The 24,662-nt window shown below is 45.8% G+C and overlaps 1 protein-coding gene across 7 annotated transcripts in view; it reads left to right on the top strand.

Moving 5' to 3' along the window:
* Positions 1-24,662, top strand: part of kalrna (kalirin RhoGEF kinase a) — a 1,017,450-nt gene that overhangs the window by 628,759 nt on the left and 364,029 nt on the right. For all 7 annotated transcript variants that reach the window (XM_085986273.1, XM_085986275.1, XM_085986274.1 and 4 more), the window contains exons 24-29: positions 4,335-4,401; positions 6,624-6,733; positions 13,450-13,519; positions 17,580-17,669; positions 20,610-20,702; positions 21,540-21,651. In XM_085986273.1, the coding sequence (XP_085842399.1) occupies positions 4,335-4,401; positions 6,624-6,733; positions 13,450-13,519; positions 17,580-17,669; positions 20,610-20,702; positions 21,540-21,651 (542 nt within the window). The remainder of the gene's footprint in view (positions 1-4,334; positions 4,402-6,623; positions 6,734-13,449; positions 13,520-17,579; positions 17,670-20,609; positions 20,703-21,539; positions 21,652-24,662) is intronic.

Here is a 24,662-nt window from a genome sequence, read left to right as displayed (position 1 = left end):
CCCTCCCTTATGTGTCGGAGTGTCTCCAATTTGCACTCCAGCTCAATGACTGCGCTGGAGAGATTCGAGATGGAGACATCTCCTGCAGACATATTTGCTCGGGACAGTCTCGCTGCCAACAAACTCCCACATACTGTAATCCAGACACACAACCTGCCCTGCCATATCTTAGTCTAGCCTTATTTTATTTTATTTAATTAGTTAAAGTCTTTATTCAACGATTAAGGAGGAGATAGTGAAGGTTCAGAGCAAATATGTTCCCACAAAGAAAAAGGATGGGACTCCCCAATCTAGAGACCGCTGGACGTCAAGGGACATACAGGGTAGGATAAGGCAAAAAAGGGAAGCTTATGTCAGATACCGAGAGCTAAATACTGCAGAAAACCTAGAGGAGTATAGAAAGTGCAGGGGTGAAATTAAAAAGGAAATTATTGGTAAGTAAAATCAAGGAAAACCCAAAGATGTTTTATAAATACATAAAGAGCAAAAGGATAACTAAAGAAAGAGTACGGCCTATTACAGACCAAAAAGGAAACTTGTGTGTGGAGGTGGAAGACATGGGTATGGTTCTTAATGAATACCTTGCATGTGTCTTTACAAAAGAGAGGGATGATGCAGACATTGTAGTTAAGGAGGAAGATTGTGAAATATTAGATGAGATAAACATAGTGAGAGAGGAAGTATTAAGGGGTTTAGCATCTTTGAAAGTAGATAAATCGCCAGGCCTGGATGAAATGTATCTCAGGCTGTTAAGAGAAGCAAGGGAGGAGAAAGGGATAGACCGAGTAATTACAGGCCAGTCAGCCTAACGTCGGTGGTGGGCAAATTTTTGGAAAAAATTCTGAGGGACAGTATTAATAAGAGGGTTCGAGTACAGGAACAAGGATGTCTTGCTACAGTTGTACAGGGCCTTGGTGAGACCGCACCTTGAGTGTGCGCAGTTTTGGTCACCTTACCTGAGGAAGGACGTTCTTGCATGGAGGGAGTGCAGCGAAGATTCACCAGGCTGATACCTGGGATGGCAGGAATGACGTATGAGGAGGGATTGTGTCGATTGGGCTTATACTCACTGGAGTCTAGAAGATTGAGAGGGGATCTCATCGAAACCTATAAAATTCTGTCAGGTCTGGACAGACTAGATGCAGGAAGGATGTTTCTGATGGCTGGGGAGTCCAGAACCAGGGGTCATAGTCTAAGGATAAGGGGTAAGCCATTTAGGACTGAAATGAGGAGGATTTTCTTCACCCAGAGAGTGGTGAACCTGTGGAATTCTCTGCCACAGAGGGCGGTGGAGGCTAGTTCATTAAATATATTCAAGAAAGAGTTGGATATATTTCTTGAGGCTAAAGGGATCAAGGGATATGGGGAGAAAGCAGGGACAGGGTACTGAATTTGGATGATCAGCCATGATCACATTGAATGGCGGAGCAGGCTCGAAGGGCCGAATGGCCTACTCCTGCTCCTATCTTCTATGTTTCTATGTCATTTAGAAAGGCATGGAGTCAAGAATCATCATAGATTTGTTAAGGGAAGGTCATGTCCGACTAACTTGATTTAATTTTTTGAGGAGGTAACAAGCAGGGTCGATGAAGGTAGTGCATTTGATGTAGTCTGCATGGATTTTAGCAAGGCTTTTGACAAGGTCCCACATGGCAGACTGGTCAGAAAAGTAAAAGCCATTAGGATCCAAGGGAAAGTGGCAAGTTGGATCCAGAATTGACTCTGTGGCAGGAAGCAACGGGTAATGGTCAACTGATGTTTTTGTGACTGGAAAGCTGTTTCCAGTGGGGTTCCGCAGGGCTCAGTACTAGGTCCCCTGCTTTTTGTGGTATACTGTACATCAGTGATTTAGACTTCAATGTAGGGGCATGATTAAGAAGTTTGCAGATGATACAAAAATTGGCCGTGTGGTTGATAGTGAGGAAGAAAGCTGTAGACTGCAGGAAGCTATCGATGGACTGGTCAGGTGGGCAGAAAAGTGGCAAATGGAATTCAATCTGGAGAAATGTGAGGTAATGCATTTGGGGAGGGCTAACAAGGCAGGAGAATACACAATAAATGGTAGAATACTGAGAAGTGTAGAGGAACAGAGGGACCTTGGAGTGCAGGTCCACAGGTTCCTGAGCAGGACAGGTAGATAAGGTGGTTAAGAAGGCATACGGAATGCTTTCCTTTATTAGCTGAGGTATAGAATATAAGAGCAGGGGGGTTATGTTTGAACTATATAAAACACTGGTTAGGCCACAGCTAGAGTACTGCGTACAGTTCTGGTCACCACATTACAGGAAACATGTGATTGCACTGGAGAAGGTACAGAGGAGATTTACGAGGATGTTGCCAGGACTAGAGAATTTTAGCTACGAGGAAAGATTGGATAAGCTGGGGTTGTTTTCTTTTTAACAGAGGAGGCTGAGCGGAGACTTGATTGAGATGTATAAAATTATGAGGGGCCCAGATAGTGGATAGGAAGGACCTATTTCCCCTAGCAGAGAGGTCAGTAACCAGGGGGCATAGATTTAAAGTAATTGGTAGAAGGATTAGAGAGGGGTTGAGGAGAACTTTTTTCACCCAGAGGGTGGTGGGGGTCTGGAACTCACTGCCTGAAAGGGTGATAGAGGCAGAAACCCTCATCATATTTAAAAAGTACTTGGATATGCACTTGAAGTGCCGTAACCTGCAAGGCTAGAGACCAAGAGCTGGAAAGTGGGATTAGGCTGGATAGCTTTTTTTCAGCTGGCACAGACACAATGGCTGAATGGCTGCCTTCTGTGCTGTAAATTTCTATGATTCTATGGCATGCGGTGCACCTCCAGTGGGTGCGTGCACGCTGCAATCGAATTTTTAGGCCACAGTTTCTTCATGTCCCTCTCATAGGTCTAATGAGTATTTTCTTCCTCTTTGATAACTGCATCCTTAGACTTGTCATCTATTGACATTTTTGGCCTTGGTATCTCCTACGTTGCTAAAGATGCTTCCAAATGGCTCAGTTTTCCTTTTCGTACCAATCACTTTTTCTGCTTAACATCTCTCATTCTCTGTAAAGCCCAACTCTGCCCAGTAATGAAATAGTGCTCCCAGGTCTGGAGGGACTCCTTGTTGAAATGCTGTTTTGTACCACCAGTTTTCCACTATCTCTGAGCACTGGCAGTAGTTCTTTGTAAGGATATGCTAGGCACTCAGGGACAATCAGGGCACTATCAACTTTCCACAACACGCTCTGTTTTTTTTTATTGCTCTTGTTGGTGGAAATAAGCTCAGACGTAAATTGAACTCAATCCACTACCTGTGAGTAACCTGATTTTAAATGACTGAAAATGACTTAAAAAATATACAGAACCATTTGCTAGTTACATTTGGTGTACAGTAGTCAGTTTCTTCGTAAATTGAAAATAAATTATATTCATAAGCTTTTAAAACACTCCTATTAGTGTCCTTGCACCCAAAAGAACCAGCTTAATTTTTAGAGCCTCCTCAAAGGCCCCAAACGACGCAATTAGTAAAAACTCCCAATAGTGATTACTTCATCCGGGGGCGTGGCCAGTTTAGTGGGCAGAGCCTGCTTCTAACACAATGCTTTTTAATCGCGGAAACTCGATTTGCGCTGAACATAATTTTCACTTTAAATGCCGCAATCTTTTGCGCCGGTTACGCCAATTTCAGACAAATTACGCAAAAAGAAACCAGCGCAACTGAGCAGAAACTCTACCCCTCTATTCTTGTACGCCTCCAGTGCTAGCTCCTGGGATAGCAGTTCAGCCATGTATAGCCCTCTATTATTGTGAAAAATGAAGTTTTTAAAAAACAAAAATCTTACCTTTGCATGGAACACAGTAACAGGGTGTAGAGCTCTACTTCCAATAGGTTGATATTTTGGGCAGAAATAGATTTATTCACAACAAACCAGCTGTAAATTTGCTGCTGTTCACACAGGGAAATTGTGCCGAGACCCTTGATTGAAGCAGGAGCATTTAAAGAGAGAGGTAGCTGCTGCCCATTACTGAGTAGACCAGCTTAAGTGAACCAAAGTTTGAGAAGATCAGGAAGGGTATTGTAGTTGATTTGGTAGAATGGTGCATAACTGTGGCTTGTGCTTGAGAGGCGCGTTATATGAGCTCATGCTTGATTTCCCAGTGGTGTTGTTCAATATGTATCAAAGAAGCAAAGATCAATACCTCGGTTTACAGTTGGTATGTAATAATCATTTTCACATTTCCTTTCCAGATTCACAATGTTTGAAATCTTTTAGATAAAAAAAAGTTATTTCGAGATTTGTTTTATTATCTGGAGGTGTAAAATTTTAATCATACAAAATATTCTCCCCATTTCTTTTCCAGGTTTATAATGGCTGAACTCCTCCAGACTGAAAAAGCATATGTTAGAGATTTACATGAGTGTCTTGAGGTATGCAATTCACTTGCTTTTCTCCTACAGACTGTCTAATATGCGGTTGGTCCTGTAGTGGTAGCTTTTGCTCAAGTTGGCATGAAGTTTCTCACTAAGTGACACTTTAATGTGCTCTGAGTTGAATGTATATCATTTAGAATGCAATTTCCACTTCATAGTAATGCAAAATTGACAATATAACTCCAATGAGGTCCAAAGTAGACTGTGGGAGGGCATGATGTGAGACAGACACTGCGTGGGTTTAGCTCCGTCTGATGTAGAACTCCATAGCGATGTCAAACTGAGTTTAAAAAGTGCTTGTGGGAGGGGTCATTGGATCCATGGACCACCTAAGCAACTCACATGCTTACAAGGAATTGTTTTAAATGTTTTGAGAAAGTGCTCCCAGAGTTCTCTCATCAAACTAGAATTTGATTTGGAGCCTGATAGTAACATACAAACATACGAATTAGGAGCAGGAGTAGGCCACTCGGCCCCTCGAGCCTGCTCCGCCATTCAATAAGATCATGGCTGATCCGATTACTCCACATTCCCGCCTACCCCCGATAACTTTTCACCCCCTTGAAGAATCTATCTACCTCTGCCTTAAAAATATTCAAAGACTCAGCTTCCACCGCCCTCTGAAAAAGAGAGTACCAAAGACTCACGACCCTCTGTGAGAAAAAAATTCTCCTCATCTGTCTTAAATGGGCGACCCCTTATTTTATAACAGTGACTCCTAGTTCTAGATTCTCCCACAAGAGGAAACATCCTCTCCACATCCACCCTGTCCAGACCCCTCAGGATCTTATATGTTTCAATCAAGTCAATTAGGTTATCAATGATTATAGGTGGATCCAAAACATTGGTAACTAGGTACTGGCCCTCTGGAACCAATCATGTATCCATTTGTTTCTTGTACCCTTAATAACCCATTATACTTATGAATTATATTGTCACAGGATGCACTACTGTAATTATTAATATACAAAGAAAATAAATTGAATCAAAGTCCTTGAAAGATCATCCCATTATAAGTGTTGATAATCCGGCAATGGCCTACAGATATGTCTTGTATACAGGACAGATGTATTGCTGCAGGATGGACTGTCTAGAAATAGTCAGGTGACAGATCTATACAAATGTTCAGGCTACAAATGGAGTTTTTCACTCAGCCTGTACAACTTGCTTGCAGAATCAATCTATGCCAAAATAAGCTTTACAAACTTAAGAAAACCCTTCATTAAAGTATTCTGACACTAGGAGATGCTATTGATCATTTTCATCAGATGGTAGAATGAAGATCAGAGGTAGATTTCAGAACCAACCATACAAAAGCATCCAGCATTTCAGCATTAAGGCAATCCTCTATGATATTGGTTGAAAGCTAGCTGAATTTAACCATCTCTTGGGCTTCTTTAGTGTTGTTAATATTTGTTGTTCGGTTCATGTATTTTTCCTAAATAATTAATGCTTCTTAGTATTTCTTTGGAAAGTGACATCCGAAAATGGGAACAAATTTATAAGTTGAGAAGGAAGAAGACTGTGTGAAACCAGCACAACATCCTTTCTCTACTTCATACTGTTCAATATTCAAAAGTGATGACAAATAACTCAAAGAAACAATTTTTTACCCCGCCCTTTCATAATTGATAGTTGTCCCATCTTACAGTATTAGCTTCCCCTGCTCCCATGTCACAAACCATTACTTGAATGAAATGGGAAGCAGGCAAACTGGACTCAGGTTTCTGTCCATGCTGCTCTTGAACATGGTGATGCAGGATGACCGCCTCTCCACTCTTTCTTTCCTACCTCTGGGAAACCTTTCTCGGATGGTTCCGCTGAATATGGGACCAGCTGTTTAGGATTCATAAGGAGAAACTGTAGCCAAACTTAGGATAGTGCGACATTTGACTGCACCAATGTGCCTTCATAACGTTCTGGATTACATGATGTAAAAATATTCAACCCAAGTAAAAGGCTACTTGACATATGAGTGCAATCAGCTCTTTTTACAAAGATTTTAAAATACAGTAAACACTTGTGCAAGAAACTGATGTATTCCAATGGAACATGAGCTGAACATGAGTTAAAAATAATAGTAACATTCAGTCAAATGACACTGCAACAAAGTGACACCCATATACAAAGAATTGGATATGCTTAAACTGAGAATTGTGATCTGAAAGAAGCTCACGCCATTCATTCATGGAATTTTGTTCCCATTTATTACATTTCAGACTTATTTTTGGGAAATGACCAGTGGAGTGGAAGAGATCCCACCTGGTATTATTAACAAGGAACATATCATATTTGGAAATATTCAAGAGATTTATGAGTTTCATAACAAGTAAGTCTTGAATGGCTACACAGAATTGACTGTCAGGTCACTGACGGCTCGTGAGATTTTGCAGCACTTTTAAAGAATGTCTTCAAGTGAAGGAACAGACAGACACCTAAAGAAGTGAGCAGGGCATTGGAAGGAGGCAGAAAAGAAAAACACAACATTTTAATGAGGCCAAGCGGCAGACACTTTTGGATAAAATGCTGCAAAGATGGGAACATTAGCATGGTGGTTATGTTATTGGACTAATAATCGAGAGGCCTGAACTAATAGTCCAGAGAATGCGAGCTCAAATCCCACCATGGCAGTTTGAGAATTTGAATTCAGTTTTTTAAAATCTAGCAATAAAAATCTGGTATCTGTAAAAAAGTGACCATGAAGTTGTCGAGTTGTCATTAAAAACCCAACTGGTTCATTAATGTCCTTTAGGAAAGGAAGCGTGACGCCCTTACCCAGCCTGGCCTATCTGTGACTCCAATCCCATGCCAACATGGTTGGCTTGTAACTGGCCCATGAAGCCGTCACTCAGTTGCTAACGATGGGTAATAAATGCGGGTCTTGCCAGTGATGCCCATATCCTGAGAATTAATTAAAAAAGCAAAGGGAAGATAAACTGCTCGATGCCCATGGGATGACACCTCATAAGTGTTACATGCACACAATGCCCTTGAAAGTCAGGGGACCGGAGGGATCATCCCTGATATAAGATAGCAGGCCATAGTGCTGTTGGAAAGGCACTCTACTCAAGCAGTGAGAGATGGAAAGATTGGCAGGATAGTGCAGGCTGTGACTTAGTGGATGCAGACCTAGACAATTGCCATGGCATCTCTGTGAAGTAACACAGCCAGAAGTTTCCGCATCCTTTTCTGTCTTTTTAATCCCAAGGGGGTTATACTCACCCATTCTTAGCTTATGCCTCCTTTCCTGCAGAACTATCATAGCAATAGGGGGCAGAGGAAGATGTTAATGATGAGGAGCAACAGGGAAGAACACTCTTCCTCCTTGACTATGATAATGACAACGGAGATGATAAGGAAGAAGATGATGAGGACAAGCCCACACACAAGCCCCTGGAACAAAGATCTTGCCCTATGTTTCTGTGCCGTAAGCCCCTTGATGTAACCTCCTATGTCACTTGCTTTTTCAATCCTAAACACAGAGGCCTAGAAATTCAGTTGGCTGCGCCACCCGTTAGCGCCTTAAGAGGGCGCTAAGTGGGTCGCAAGCCACTGGCCACGCCTCCCGCTAAATTTAGCAGGACGCTAATGGCGGCGCTAGCCGTTAGCGCTGCGTCGCTGCCGATGACGTCATCGGTGTGCGCAGCGCCCCGCTGACGCCCCGGCCGTGATATTTAGACGCGCCCCCTGATTTAACACCGGATGCTATGTGCAACCAGTTCAGGGGGGCCTACCTGCGGCGGTGGAGGCGCAAATTAAAGGAGAGGTGCGGGGCGGTCATTTTTGTTGCTGGCCGCCTGCCAGCACCTCTCCGCGCTGCCGTCCCCGGCCTCCTGAACCCCCCCCCCCCCCGTGGCGTGCCAGCTGCATTCCAAGAGCCCGGCACTTCTCGGTGCCGGGCTCTTTTGCCGGCACTCGCGATCCTCGGGGGACCAGCTGGGCCCCAGATCGTGGTGAACAAGGCCCCTCCCCTTTTAGTAGGGGAGGAAGGCCTGCAGTACCGCAGCGCGACGTGCCGCAGCGTGTGGCGCTGCGGCACGTAGTGCGACGATATTCAGTTGCAGTGCCCCAAGAGGGATGCGGGGCGCCTCCAGTAGCGCCGCGCTTCCCTTTGGGGCACTCCAACTGAACTTCCGGTGGGTGGTCGCGAATGCTTCCGGGGCGCTCCTTTGAGCGCCCTGGCGAGGCTGGCGCCCCAAACGAGGCGCTACTGACTTTCTAGGCCAGAGTGCTTGCTTGGTGGCAGTAGGGTACCTTTAGTACCGTCCCTCAGACATTGCCGGAATGCAGGCCATCAGGGCTTTCGGGATATGATAGCTTCCATGAGACCAGCTAACCCGCTGATCAGTGAACACACAGATCCACTGCCCATTAGGATGGAGAATGCAGGAGTAGACCAACATCTGCCTAATTTGTCCACTGAAATGAGGGAATTTGCTGGGAAGCAGCTTCCAGTGACAATTATTTTTGTGACTCCTCTGACCAATGTCAAAATTTGAGCTGATTTGTACTATAGTTTAGGCCTTTAACACTAGTGTTCATGTCTATATTAAGATTCCTTAGAATTCTTAACATACTTTAAAAAAGAACAAACCACTGCTTCTGTGTGAGCTGAACTCAACCTTCATTCCAGTGCTGGCAATCTTAAACATTCCAAAGTCACTGACTTGCCCCAACACTTAGCAAATTTACCTGGTGAGAAGCTGAGCCATACGGACCAGGAATGTACATGGGTTATCCCCAAACTATGTGAGGTTAGCTGATCTTAGCTGGGGTGATGGAACAATTAGCCTCAGCACCCCTGGGTTAGGGAAGGGAACTTGACCTGGATTTGTGTTCTTATCAACCCTGCTGGAAGTGTGTCTGTAGATCTGTGTGAGATCAGCACCAGACTTGGCTGTGTTCCCCCTGTGGTTAAGTTGTCTGCCAACGCTCACTGCCTAGGCTCACGCACGAGTAAACGATTAAACCACTGCAACAATTAACCCACTAAACTCTTTGTTGTTACTTGATCCTGTGCTGTATAAGTGCACACATGATACAATGGCCCTGATTTTCTCCCAGCCGTCGGGCGGGTTTTCAGGTGGGCGGGGGCCGATAATCGCAGAAATAGGGGGATTGCGACGCCCCCCCCCCGCCCGATTCCCCACCCCGCCCGACTTTCGCCCCCGTGTTTCAGCGCGACCCGAATCAGTCCCGCCCGCCGCAGGCGGGACTGGTCGGCGGGAGCCTAATGATCAATTATTAGCATGTTTAATCCTATTTTCAAGGGCCCTTGCAATTTTGTGCCTTTCCCCACGTAAAACACGCCTGGTGGGAACACCGCTGATGAAACCTGGCGTGAACAGAGTTGGCTTGCTTGCTTTCAGCTGCAGGTCAATCAGGACTGAAGAGATTTAAACAGGCAGCATTTGCAGGCTGCAGGACCTTGTTGCTAAAGGCTTGGGGCAACTTGTTGAAGGCTTAGGCACAGCTGTGGAAGGTTGGAGCCTCACACACTTCTCCAGTGTGAGCTCCTGGGAAGCCCCTCTCACCACCCTAACTCAGTGCCTCCTCAACAGAGGCATCTGCCAGAAGCATGGGAGGCCTTTTGTTCCTTCCCTTCCTGGCATTAGAGGATCTGCAACAGCAGAGGAGGCAGGAGCAACTCCAGCAACAGCAGCACCAGCAGGAGCGGCAGGCTGCGGCTCAGCGACCTGGGGCAGCACAGGCCAGAAAGGGCCAGCGCATGGAAGGCCGTCGGCGCAGGAGATACCCCCCAAACAGGGTCTACAGACACAGGGTCAGCTACCTCAACATGACTGAGCAGCAGTGCCAGAGGCGGCTCCGACTTTCGCGAGAGGTTGTGACTGACATCTGCCCAATGCTGCAGCAAGACCTGGAGCCCAGAGCACCAGGTCCACACTCCTTACCAGTGGCCATCAAAGTCACCACCGCTCTCAGCTTTTATGACTCAGGCTCCTTCCAGGGATCAGCAGCAGACATCAGCGGCATCGCCCAGGCGGCCGCACACACTTGCATCACGCAGGTAACCGATGCCCTCTTTGCCCTCGCGCACAATCACATCCATTTCACCAGGGATCGCGCAAGTGTGACAGCGCGAGCGCTTGGATTAGCTCAGCTGGCAGACTTTCCAAGGGTGCAGGGCGTCATTGACTGCACACATGTGGCCCTTAGGGCACCCCACCGTAATCCAGGAGTTTTTGTCAACCGCAAGGGCTTCCACTGCCTTAACGTTCAGCTGGTGTGTGACCACAAGAAGGTGATTTTGCATGTTTGTGCCAGGTACCCTGGCAGTTGCCATGACTCCTTCATACTGCGCCAGTCTACTGTGCCTCCGCTATTCAGTCTGCCAAGCGAACTTCAAGGATGGCTACTTGGAGACAAGGGATATCCCCTGCGCTCTTGGCTAATGACGCCGTTGAGGAGACTAGCCAGCGAAGCTGAGGAGCGCTACAACTCCAACCACATTACCACCAGATGCATTATTGAGCAAACCATCGGATTGCTGAAGATGCGCTTCACATGCCTCGATAGATCAGGTGGAGCCCTACAGTACTCATCAGCCAGGGTCTCCAAAATCATCGTGGTATGCTGTGTGCTTCACAACATGGCACAGCGTTATGGCTTGCCGATTCCGCAGGACCAAGAGGCTCCTCACAGAGCCGCCTCGGATGAGGATGATGCTGAGGAGGAGGAGGAGGAGGAGGAGGACGGAAACGGGCATCCTGCAGAGGCCCGCCAACCAGCGGCACCAGTGCGCGAGAACATTGCTGGGTGGAATGCAAGGAATGCACTCATCCTGGGCAGATTTGCGTAGCCTGGTACATCAAACACTGCAGCCTCACTGCTTCTTAACAGACCATGGACAGTGGCCCATGCCTACACATTCCTACCTATTTGACCAGCTTGCTGACATCTGCAAGTTATCCTAAGGCCTCTATGTGATATCCCCATTCGCCAAATGACAGACACCATAACTGCAGCAGCTGCCACCAGATTTTTTATGTACAGGAAAATGATGGCATTAAAACTATTTACAAGACTTTTCACCCAAGTGACTACCCTTGTGATTAGTGGTGCTTTATTTTTCTCTCACACGTGCTCCTACGTAGTGCTACCCCTGTGGCTTCAGCAGATGTGGAGGCCCCTTGCTCACTTTCCTGCTGCGCCTGTCTCGACACCTTTGGCGGGCGTCCTCTGGGGTGGCGAGCCTGTGAGGGCTCGCCAGCAGTCTGCTGCTCCTGCGGCTGTGCAGGGCTTGAGACTCCTATCTCACTGGGGTGTGGACTCCGGCGGGCCTCTGACCGAGGGCTCTGAAGTGGCATGGAAGTGTGAGCATGTGGAGAGGAGCCCCCACTTCCTTGAGGTGTGCCAACAACCTCCCTCTCATGGGTCAGCTCCCCCTCAGCGCCTGCAAGTGGCTGGAGAGCACCTTGCTGCACTTAATGAGGCCAGTGGCAGGCCTATGGCAAATAGGTCTGCTGGCTTCATTAGTATAGTAGTGGCGAGCAACGGGCGCCATTTGCGGCACCAGAGGCAGCTTGACGGTCGCAGAGGGGGAGGTGCAACAGGATCACCCAAAGGCCTCAGGAAAGTCCGAGGGGGGGAGGTGGTGGTAGTGGCGGGGAGGCAATCTGGAGGGGGATGAGCGGTTGTAATGTGAAGCCAGAAGAAGCACCCCTGCTCCTCCTGGCTCCACAATAAGGCAAGTAAAAAACTTAAAACATAGCTCCCGGGTGGTAGCCTTCAGTGGTCTCTTTAAGGCTCGTAGGTTTGGCTGCTGAACGCCTGAAGAAACTGACTGTAGCATGCACAATGCATACTGGGGTCCAATTTCGCAAAGAGGCCTGACACAGTAATTAGGCCCCTGATTTGCGTATGCAGTGGGCCTAACGCCAGTTTCAGCGCACACCCTGGATGTCTATTGAGGAGTCCTAACCAGTATGGTATGCAGTGCAGTTCTGGCATGGGATGAGAGCACGCATGCCAGGTTGGACCCTTAGATGCCAGTTTTACGCATGTAAAGTGGGCACAGTGTGATCCAATTTCTAGACCAGTTGTGTTTCGACTTTCAAACAAAGAACATTTAAAAAAAAATAACATTCAGTCTTTACCTAAGTAAAGATTATGGGGGGAAAATTGGGTCGCGCCCCAAAAAAGATAGCGCCCCCGCGCCCGAAATTCACCGGTAGCACCCCAAGAGGGAGGCAGGGCACTACACTCTGCAGCATGTTACGCTGCGGCACGTCACACTGCGGTACTGCAGGTCTTCCCTTATTAAAGGGGAGGGGCCTAGCGCAGCGCGATCCGGGGCCCAGCTGGGCCACCAGGGATCAGAGTGCCGGCAAAAGAGCCTGGCACTCAAGAGAAGTGTCGGGCTCATGGAGCGCAGCCGGCACTCCGCGGGGGGGGCTGCACAGAAGACCGGGGACGGCAAGGTGGGCAGGTGCTGGCAGGCATCCAGCAACAAAAATGGCCACCCAGTACCTTCCCTTTAATTTGCGCCGCCCCGGCCGCAGGTAGGCCCCCCTGACCCTGTCGGACTTAGCGTCAGGGGGCGCTACCGCAGATCGCAGCTGGGGTGCGAGCGGGGCGCTGCGCACGACGATGACGTCATCGCCGGCAGCGGGGCGCTAGCGGTTACCACCGCCGCTAACCTCCTGCTGAATTTTGCGGGAGGCGCTAACGGTGCTGCGCCCAGGCGCTAGTTGGTTTGCGCCCCGTTAGCACCCTCAGGGCGCTAACAGGAGGCGCAAATCAATCAAATTTTTCCTCCCATTCCTCCTTGAACCATATACTTGCAATTTATAATATGATTTATGCCTAAATATTGTGTCATAGCCTTGGAAACCCCCTTGCAGTTTCAGTTAACTATTTTCTTGAAAAAAGTTAGTTTGTCAAAGTTTATAGATTTCTTACTTGAATGACACTCTGACCAGACACAGAAATAAGTACACAAAAGGTATAAACATACAAGGGCACAGAAATTGAGGGACAGTGCAATGTGATTACTGTATAATTCAAACTGTGTATTTTTTTCAGTATCTTTCTGAAAGAACTGGAGAAATATGAACAGCTGCCGGAAGATGTAGGCCACTGCTTTGTCACTTGGGTGAGTTAAATATTTTATTATAACTAAAAAAAAATGTTTAATGATTTCAGATTTCTACCTTTGTGTAAGGTAATGGAACAATAATCCTGATTTTGGTTTCACTGATGATGAAGGTCCAGACAATAGTTCGCAGAGGCCCAGCTCACATGATTTGCTTCATTTATTTATATGATTATTATTTTAAAACAACCACAACAACAACAACTTGTATTTATATAGCACCTTTAACGTAGTAAAACGTCCCAAGGTGCTTCACAGGAGCTTTACCAAACAAAATTTGACACCAAGCCACTTAAGGAGATATTGGGGCAGTAATTCCTCCCGAAACACGTGAGTATGGAAGGGGTACTCACGCGTCTGGCCGGAGGAAATGCCGGTTTTCAGCATGCACAGCGCATGCGCTGAAAACCGGCATTTCCTCTCCTCTAACCCAAGAGGTGAAGAGGCTAGCGTGTGTGCTGTAGGGGGCAGCGCGTGCGTCTTGGATTTCCTCTGTTGTGGGGGATTTGCTTGTAAAAAGCACACGTAAGTATTTATTTTTACAGGTAAGTGGTGTTTTAGTGCAATTTAGAATTTATTTTTCACAGGTTTATTATTTTAAAGAATCTACAATAAGGTAAGTTTAGTTTTAGACCCTTTTTATTAAAAATTTGTTTTTTTCAACAAAAAAAAATTATTGTTTAAATTATTTTTTTTAACTTATTTATACTTAATTTAATGATTGGGATGTTTTTTTAAATTTTATTTAAAGTTTAAGTAGTGTTTTGGGGTGCAGTACTTCTCATGAGTTTGACAGCTCTTACTCTCAAACTTAGGAATGAAGTTTCCCCTCCCCTGATTGGCTGAACAGTGCTCACCTGATCCCAGCCGGCACATCGCACTAACTACGCCGCTGGGTCAGGTTAGCACAGCGCGCCGACATCAGAACCGGGCCACTGACAGGAAACCCACTGCGGGCCAGGTTTCAGATGTCGGCGCGCCGGGTAAGTACACATCGGGGGCTTGCACGCGCGGCAAGCCCCTGACACCAAGTTCTGGGCCATTAGGGCAGATGACTAACTGCTTGGTCAAAGACATAGGGAGAAAAATTCAGTTGTTTGCGCCTCCCGTTAGTGCCTTAAGAGGGCGCTAATGGGGTGCAAAGCAACTAGCGCCCAGGCGCGGCGATGTTTGCGCCGCTCGCAAAATTAACTAGACATTTTGCGGCGGCACTAAACACTACCGCCACGATCTCCTGCGCTGACAGATTGTGATGTCAGTCGAGTGCACAACGCCCCGTTAACGCCCCAGACCGGATATTGAGTGGCGCCCCCTGCCTTACTGCCTGCCGCTTGCAACGACAGGTTGAGGGGAGCGTTATGCTGTCAGAAAGGGACTGGGGGAGTGCTATCTAAAGGCGACCGCTTCCTGCTTTTTTTGTCGGTGACATTTTTGCACTATGCATTCTGAGAGAGAGAGAGAGAGACTTCTGGAGAGATTCAATGCTGTGTGAAAGAGTTTTGAGTACTGAGCAGCACTTTGCAGGTTTATTTTGATTTGCCCTTGCTTCGCCAGCGCTCTGAGGTAGCGCCTCACTCCTCGGCCTTTGTGCCTTAAGACAGGTGTGAAGCGCCTGATTTAGCACTCCAACCACCTCCAGGGGTGATAAAAGCCAAGTTTTCTGTCGGAGGTGATAATGGCCGATAATGGCGCCCCAAACGGGGCGATACTGAATTTCTCCCCCATAGGTTTTAAGGAGCGTCTTAAAGGAGGAAAGAGAAGTAGAGAGGCGGAGAGTTTTAGGGAGGGAATTCCAGAGCTTAGGGCCTTGGCAGCTGAAGGCACGGCCACCAATTATGGAGCAAATGAAATCGGAGATGCTCAAGAGGCCAGAATTGGATGAGTGCAGATATCTCGGAGGGTTGTAGGGCTGGAGGAGATTCCAGAGATGGGGAGAGGCAAGGCCATGGAGGAATTTGAAAACAAGGTGTGGTCAACCGTGCCACAAGCTGAAGATAGGTCGAGAAGGATGAGGAGGGACAGTTTACCTTTGTCACAGTTACATAGGATGTCAATTGTGACTTTGATAAGAGCTGTTTCGGTACTGTGGCAGGGGCAGAAACCGATTGGAGGGATTCAAACATGGAGTTCCGGGAAAGATGGGCACAGATTTGTGAGGCAACAACACGTTCAAGAACTTAAGAGGAAAGGGAGGTTGGAGATGGGGCGGCTGTTTGCAAGGACGGAGGGGTCAAGAGCAATGTTCCTCCCAATTTTTTTTTGGGTGCGTCGTCTCTTTAACAAACTGCGCGGCACATTCAAAATTTTGCGCATGCGCAATATGTGCCATTGAAAAGCCGGCAATCGGCCTGCGCGGGACCTCCAGACAGCTGGAGCGACCACACAGCTTAACGGGAATATTGGTCAAGGCTTGTTTTTTTGAGGAGGGGGTGACAGCAGATTTGAAGGAGAGGGAGACAGTACTTGAGGAGAGAGAACTGTTAACAATATCAGCTAACATGGGGGCCAGGAAGGGAAGTTGGGTGGTCAACAGTTTGGTGGGAATGGGGTCGAGGGAGCCAGAGGTACCTTCCATGTTAGTCTTTAGGGGTTTTATAAATGCTCGTGATGTGAAAGGTTTCAGATGAGGCTGTGTGCTCCTTCAACTTTCACAGATTATTAAGCAAGCATTTGGTTTGTGTTTATGAAAATTGTTGGCCAATGCCCCTTTTTTGTACATAGTGCTAAGATGCCAAATAAACACATACCTGTCAAACATTAGTAAGCTGGATGTTTATTAAGAGATGCTTCTCAGTCTGATTACTTGATGCTCACCACATAGTGACACCAATAAATTTGTAGAAGAATCACCAGTAATTTGAACAAGTTAAGTTTATGGCTAGTGACATAATCCAGGCCAGAATAATGATTTGTGTCTTGTTTAATTCAAACTGTGTGTATGTTAAATATCGTCTTAATCTAAATAACTCTCAACACACACAATGGGCTGGATTTTCATTGAGGAGTCGGGTAGGAGGCGGGACTACAACTTTCAGGGTTGTAGTCCCGCCTCCATCGAGTTCTAGCCAACCCACACGATTTTGACTTGATTGACCTTGTTGAGCCCGCCCAGTGGGCTCAGCAGGCCAATTAAGGGCCACCTGGCAACAGGTGATGTCACAGATTGATATTTCATCTGTCAAGACCTTTTGACAGATGAAATATCAGCGTTTCACAGCTGTTTGAAGCTGTCAAACACTGACAATCTGTACTCCAGGTTAATTCCTTCCTCTCAGGATGATTTAGAGATCTCCCCAGAACAGAAAGCTGAATGCTGCAATTTTTGACAGCTCGCAGCCATTCTGCTTTCTGTGCCGGTGAGATGAGGGACTCCTGAGACCTGAAGGAAGGAAGGCTGTAAAGGTAAGTAAAGGTATGTAAAACTTCTTTAAACACTTTACACACACCAAACACACTTACCTTTGCACTCATGCACCCATCACTCACCTGAACACTGGACATCTCAACCCCTCCAAGCCCTTCATCCCGACGGTCCGCCTCCTCTAACTTGGCATGGTTTGGAGCCGTCGGGAATCCCACACTTCAACATTAAAAATAGGGATTAGGCTAAAAACTGCCTGTTAACCATCTGTTAACAGGCAGTTAATTGGCACTAATCCCCTTCCCGTCTCGGGGAGGCAGGTCCCAGTGCGGGGTGGGTACCCGCCTCCTTTGAAACTGGCATGGAGGCGGGTTGGGTGTGGGATGGGTTCGTGCCCCCCGATTTCGGGATTTTAACCCCCCACACGCCTCCAATCCCGCCTCCATGGCCCAATGAAAATCCTGCCCAATGAGTGCAGAAATTATCTTCCAGTAGCATGGAGGTACACAGGCTGAACTGAGATCCTATCATTAGTGCCGTTTTGAGTGTTCTCCTCGGGAGATGTACCTCATTGCAAATTAAGTAGATGTTCAGTTAGTTGGTTTGACTTTTTCTCAACATGATGTGCACAAAAACCTTACTGGTCTATTGTTCTCTCTTACTTGTATCTAATTTGTTGTTTGGTTTATTTCTGCACAGGCAGACAAATTCCAAATGTATGTCACGTACTGCAAAAACAAACCTGACTCCAGCCAGCTAATTTTAGAGCACGCAGGAGCCTTTTTTGATGTAAGTAGACTCTATTTTTGCTGTCTGTACTAACAATTGTTTTGGTTTACACAAGAACAGGTAATTATGTCATTAGAGTTAGAGTATAAGATGCAGAATTTCAAATAAAAATAGAAACATCAATGGCAATTTTTGTTTTAATTATCATTATTACCTTAGGAAGCTTTGAAGGATTTTTTGTCAAGAGTCAACTAAGTCTTTGAAATGCAGATATATTAATTACTCGGAATGTTCAAAACACAGCTCCCTTTGTTCACATATGTGGTGTCATTCTTTAATACTGACATCTATCAAAATCACATTCTTGTTCAAGTTCAAATGAAAATTAATTAGCAGTTTAAGCTATTGCATTTGCATTTTGTAAAATATTGCCAATTCTTGTATTTAGCTATTTCTGTGATTTCTGGCTTCACTTTCTTTCCTGTTTATGAAAAATGTTAAAGTCTAAAAACATTCCTGAACACACAGTTATTCACAAGGGAGGCAGCTCACAGAGTACTCTCTTCGTGGGCTTACCTGACGTTATTTGTATCCCTTAGGAGACCAAAAAATATTGCCTGGAGTCAATGACAGTCTAAGTGGTAAATGGCCCATTTGAAGGAGCAGGCTTGATGAGCTGAATGATTTTTGCTCATTTTGTACTTTGTATTATGTTCTAATCTCAAAGTTGTTTATTTTTATCAATTGTTTTTATTTGGTACTAACCTGTGTTCAGGAACAAGACTTGGTGGTGCATGTTTAATTTGAAAGTGTGATCATAATGCGTATTGAATTCTCCCACTGCTAGAACATAACTACAGTTTGGAGATGTTTTGCTCCACCCCACCCTCCATGTAGCTGTAGATACTTAGGCCTAGAAATTCGGTGGTGCCCCGTTTGGGGCGCCAGTCTCGCCAGAGCGCCGGAAGTACCACCCCGGAAGGAGTCGTGAGCGCCCACCGGAAATTCAGTTGGAGCGCCCCAAACAGAAGCACGGCGCTACTCGAGGCGCCCCGCATCCGTCTTGGGGTGCTGCAACTGAAAATCGCAGCGCAACGTGCCGCAGCGCCACACGCTGCGGCACGGTGCGCTGCGGTACTGCAGGCCTTCCTCCCCTTCTTAAAGGGGAGGGACCTGCTGCAGCGCGATCTGAGATCGCGAGTGCCGGCAAAAGAGCCCGGCACCGAGGAGAAGTGCCGGGCTCTTGGGACACAGCTGGCACAACGCGGGGGAGGGGGGGGAGCTCAGGAGGCCGGGGACAGCTGCGCGAAGAGGTGCTGGCAGACGGCCAGCAAAAAAAATAGCTGCCCCGCACCTCAGCGCCTCTACCGCCGCAGGTAGGACCCCCTGAACTGGTCGCAAATTGCGACCGCCGTTACAACGGGAGGCGCTACCAAATTTGGCGATCGGGGCGGTACCGGGGCGCTGCGCACACCGATGACGTCATCGGTGGTGGCGCAGCGCTACCTGCTAATGCCGCCATTAGCGCCCCGCTAAATTTCGCGGGAGGCATGGCCAGTGGCGCTAAACCCACTAAGTGCCCTCTTTGGGCGCTAACTGGTGGCGCAGCCCACAGAATTTCTAGGCCTTATTATTTACTTAGTTGATATAAACTCTAGTATTATTAGGGCTACCAAAGGTACTATAGGTACTTTTATCCTAGAGTTTACATCAGCTAAATAAATACACTGGAGTGGATTTTAACTTGCAGCGGGTTCCACGCTGTTGCGTTAATTTCCTGCCTGCTTGCGGCAGAATGAGGTCACAGCCATTTTACCACCGGGCTTCATTAAGGTGCTGCCTACCGACTTCCCGCCCGGTATGGGCGAGAATTGAGCAGGAAGCCACTGCCGGCTTGCGAAAAATCGGATGGCCCTTGGCTGCGCGTCTGCACTTGGGTAAGTGTAGGAAGGGCGGAGTAGAGCCCTAAACTTTCCTTGTGGGGTCGGGAGGAGCACTTCTGCTCATTTCGTGTCCCATTCTTGGACATTCAGCAACCTGCAGCACAGTACACGTGAGCCGGATTAAACTGTATCGCCGGCCGTATGTTTGACACCCGTGCTCTAATTGAATGGCGGAAAAGGCTCGAAGGGCTGAATGGCAGTGTTCCCTGTAATTTTATTTAGGCTGCATGGTCCCTTTAACGGGCTGCGCGGCCCATTCAAAATTCTGCACATGCGTGTTTTTTTCAATTTAAAAGCCGGTTCATGTGATGTGCTGTGTGAACTGGAGGAACAATAAGCATGGCCATTTTGACAACAGGCAGGACAAATGCCAATATAAAACCGCATAAATTTCATGGCTGGGGTTTTTGTTAAATATGAGAATCCTTATAAATGTGGAATTGTTGTGTTAGCAATATCACATTCTATCATTTTTAAATTTTTGGCACATTCCTTATTGTAGTATTCTTCTTACCTCGATATACCTAAAACTCCATTTTGAACCCAGCCTTTTACTTATTCTTTTACTTTACTTACGGAGCGAGTTGGCAGCCAGTACAATGGCAACATGTTTCCGTGAGAAGAATAATGTAGTGTAGTGCTTCAATCGCCCATCACCTCTCACTGTGAGAGCTTGCTCATAGTAGGTGGCCTGTTGGAAAATCAAGAGTGTTCACCTTCCACGATTTTCCATCCATTGAAATCTGGATTTTAGCCTTTCACCATTTTAATTTAATATAATACCTTTAAGATTAATTGCTTAAAATCTAAAATATTCTGAAAACCTGAAACTGAAAAAGCAGGGATTAACAAGTCACAGAGAAAAAGTAAAATATTTCATTCTATGAATAAAACAGTGCTGATCTTTAAGTTGCAATGTCCTTTTGTTTGTTTTTGTCTTGAGTAAAAAAATATAGTTTATACACCAATTTGAAGTGTCATAAAATTGATGCATTTATTTAAGCAACTTGTATTTGAATTTCAGTAGTCATTCTGCATTTTATGCTTTCTTTTGCAGGAAATTCAACAAAGACATGGTTTGGCCAATTCAATCTCGTCCTACCTAATTAAACCTGTTCAGAGAATAACGAAGTACCAGCTCCTACTGAAGGTATGAATAGCTCCCAATATTTCCCGCAATGTTAGAATCAACCAAAGAGTTGCATAAGAGGAGTGTCTTACATCATATAATCATAAGAATTACAACACAGAAGGAGGCAATATAGAGCAGCGAGTTCCCATCCCTGGGTACAGATCTCATAGTGCAATTGCTCATAGTAGGTGGCCTGTTGGAAAATCAAGAGTGTTCACCTTCCACGATTTTCCATCCATTCAGTCCTCCATAACCTGTTTCTGGCTTCCAAATGCCGCACTTCCTGCGCTCCATTTCTCGCACAGCAGGCTGCACTAAGGCACCTTTTCTGCTTCACCCAGTGCCAGACTGACAGTCTTCTGAAATAGTTCCAAGACTTCAACTACAGCACTGTAAAACAGTATTGCCACTGTTTTAAGCAGTTTGTATACAGTACTGTGGGTTAGTGGGTTGGGGCCGGGGTGGAGGTCATAGGCTGAGCACAGACATCGGTCACAACTTCAGGTAGGCAAGAAAAACACCCAGGCTCAAAGTTGGGCAGTGCAGCCTTGGGAAAAATGTGACTGGGGAGTAGTGGGAACCATAGTTCATAAGACGGAAATGTGACTGGGGAATAGGGGGAACCGTAGTTCATAAGACGGAAATGAGAGAAGGTTCCTCAGCCATGAGTACTAAATCCTTCTTATTCTCCACGAGCAACACATGGTTTGTTTATTGACTCATTAGTAATGGGCTCATTTTGAATGATTAAAAGGGTGAAGGGCAGATAAGAAACTTTTTGTAGAAAGGGCTTTAGTCTTTAAATACTGGATTGTTTTTGATTTGATGTTTAGCATTTTGAATGTTTGTCAATAGGAACTTTTAACCTGTTGTGAGGAAGGCAAAGGGGAATTAAAAGATGGTCTCGAAGTGATGCTTAGTGTACCCAAGAAAGCCAATGATGCTATGCATGTCAGCATGCTGGAAGGTAAGACTGCAAAAACCAAAGTCTTTGTTGCTCGTTCCACTTTAACTGAAGCCACATATCATATAGTTTGTCAGCAACAACAGCTTGCATTTATATAGTGCCTTTTGAATTATCCAATTCCTCCAGAATCCACAATCATATAGTCTGCATTAACATTACTGCCCGGTTACCATCTATAGCAGTAAGGTTCTTTTAATGTGAACTCTACATTTGGTGTAATCATGGATGTAAACGGCCATGTCCTATGTATATAATGGCATAGAGTTTTATTTTGCAGGACCGGTTTATTGGATCTAAATCTGGAATGTTCAGATCTGTAGCCTGACCTGACCCTGCTTCCACTGTGTCACTGGGCGCTCAGTACATCTCAGTCGAATGTGGAAAAAAAATTATAATATGTTGATCACATTTCATTAATTCACATACTAATGCATTTAAAAGTAACAAATTTCATCAAACATAGCAGCTATCAAAAGTTAATGCTATACATTAATTAACATGGTAATTCATTAACTGGTGCTAATTAAATCAGAAGAGTTTGATTAGTTTCCTGGGTAGATCCAGGGAGACATGAAATAGAGTAGTTAGTGATCTCTTCTCATTTCAATTAGCTGTGGAACTCAGCTCTTCCATCAGCAGGCAGATAGAGCTAAGTCCCAAAGATGATTGCTCTGTTTGCGTGGCTTGTCAACCTCCACAGCCTTTTGATGAATCTGATCAAAATTTCAATAGGATTATGTAACAAATTTAAAGAAGTGCTGATTAAAGTTTAGTCTCACTTTGGTTGGTCGCCTGCCCCCCCCGTCCCACCTCCGTTAAAACCGGAAGTGGGCGGGTTCGAGGCGGGTTGGGTTTGGGATTGAGGTTTTTAACATTTTTACATCCTGACCCAACCCTGCCCATTTTTGGGTACGTCTTTATTTAAGTGACTGAAATCATAAACACCTTATTAGCTAAGAGTTTAAATTTGTATAAAACCCAAATTTAAATCATTTTAACTTGTATGGTTCTAATTTATCTACTTCTTAAATTTATTATATCTAGAATTAAATTGTAATATTTATTAAACCCTGACTTTGAATTACAGTAATTTGATTTTTAAGATTAATGTTTCATAAATCCTCACATAAAAACATGCCTACGCAGGGCAATTTGGAGATGAAGGCCGCGATTTTATCGATCGATGCGGCTTGTGAGCGGGTCAGCTGGTTTCCGTGTTCCAGTCCCGCCCCCAACTTCATCTGGCCCACGAACATGATTTTAGGTAAATTGGCCTTGTTAAGCCCACCCTGCGGGCTTGCCAGCCAATTAATAAGAAGCCGGTCAGATTACGTCATTTGATGATGCGTCATCTGCCGGTTTTCTTAAAGGGACCACGCACAATTTTTCTTTGACAGCTCATTTCTCAGTGTTTGACAGCATTGAGGTGCTGCAAACACTGATAATGACTGTTCACAGGTGAGTTCTTTCACCCAGGCTCTCCAGTGACTCCCTCCTTAGGCTAGAACAGATGGCAGCTGCAGATGAGGTTACAGAAGCGATCTGTCACTGGTGAGAGAGGTTCTCCCAATGAGGTGGCACTAGACATACAATTCAAAACTTGTTACCTACAGAAAAGTGTAAATGCATTAAAAATGAATTTCCCAACATTTCCTTGCCTCTGAAACTCACCAGTGCACCATTGGATCCTTCACACCACTTCTGTAGCTGTCATCAATGCAGAAACATTACAGCAGACTCACAACACGCCACACTTACCTGGCATGGTGTCCGGACGTCGGGAAGCCCGAAGTAGAAATGTCAAAATTGCAAAAGAGCCTGTTAACTGCCTGTTAACAACCTTTAACAGCCAGGTAAGTGGCTACAATCCTCTTCCCGCCGCTAGGTGTCGGGTCCATGCGCAAATCGGGGACCCGACACTTGGGAAGATTGATTGGAGGCGGGTTGACAGCGGGTTTCCTGCCCGCTATCAATCTTTGCGATTTTGCTGGAGGTCCCGCCTCCGAACACGCCCCCTGAGCGCCGGCAAAATTCTGGCCGAAGAGTCTGTGGCACAGTGGGACAAGCTGGCGTGTGTAAAAACTTCAAGTTGCTAGTTTAACCTTTGGGTGTAATTGCCACAAGGTTGCATTTTGTGCTGTGAATTATACACAGACATAATGGGTAACATACAATGACTAAAACATAGATTAAGCTCATTCTTAGGGGCAGATCTGACCAAGGGACCGTCAGCTACTTTCCACATTAGATACCAGAAACATTCATTTCTATCAAGTCTCAAATGGTTCCTGACTTGATCATTTTTGTTGCAAACCGTTTCTGTATTATGTAAGCCAAAGTGTACCTTTTTGTCTTTGCTGGCAGGTAACAACTTTTCTGCTGTTAGTCATGACATTGTAGCTTTCTGGAGTGTTGATTTTAAATATATGTACACTGCAGTCTACACAATAAGCTGAGTGCTGAACTCAGAAGAATTAAAATCTTGCTAAAACAAGTTGTCAATGGACTTGTCATGTTCACAACATCCTTTATGTTATTTCTAGTTAGTGTCCTTTTTAGTACACAATAGAAAGCTAGATGAAGCCAAAATATTAACAAGAAACCTGTGTAGCCCTCTCTCTGGAAGATACTTCCATGTGTGCTTTTTTCCCCAGACCACCGGTTGCTGACTTTCACCTAAGATACTTTCACTGTATTAAGGTTCCAGCCAGCAGTAAGCCCATGATCATCCTGCCATCGGTTGCCCTTGGAAATATAAATGGCCCAACTTATCTTGTAGCTGCAGAGACCTATCTTATCGTGTGTCTTGTGGTTCACTGGCTAGATTCACTGGAAACCACAGCCAAGCCTGATGCAGGCCTCACCAAATGTCCACACACGCTTGCTTTAAACAAGAAACACTGGATAGCAATTGGGAGTGGAAACTTTCACCAAATTGTACTCTCCCTAGCTCAGAATGCTCATACCACCACCCTGACAGAGACAGCTAACTCAGCACAGTTGGGAAAATT

This window comes from Somniosus microcephalus, chromosome 4 (genome assembly GCF_052327205.1).
Source record: "Somniosus microcephalus isolate GS21.2 chromosome 4, FLI_Smic_1.0, whole genome shotgun sequence".
NCBI lineage: Eukaryota > Metazoa > Chordata > Chondrichthyes > Squaliformes > Somniosidae > Somniosus > Somniosus microcephalus.
Note: the sequence above shows the minus strand (reverse complement) of the source record. Positions and strands in the feature narration are given on the sequence as shown.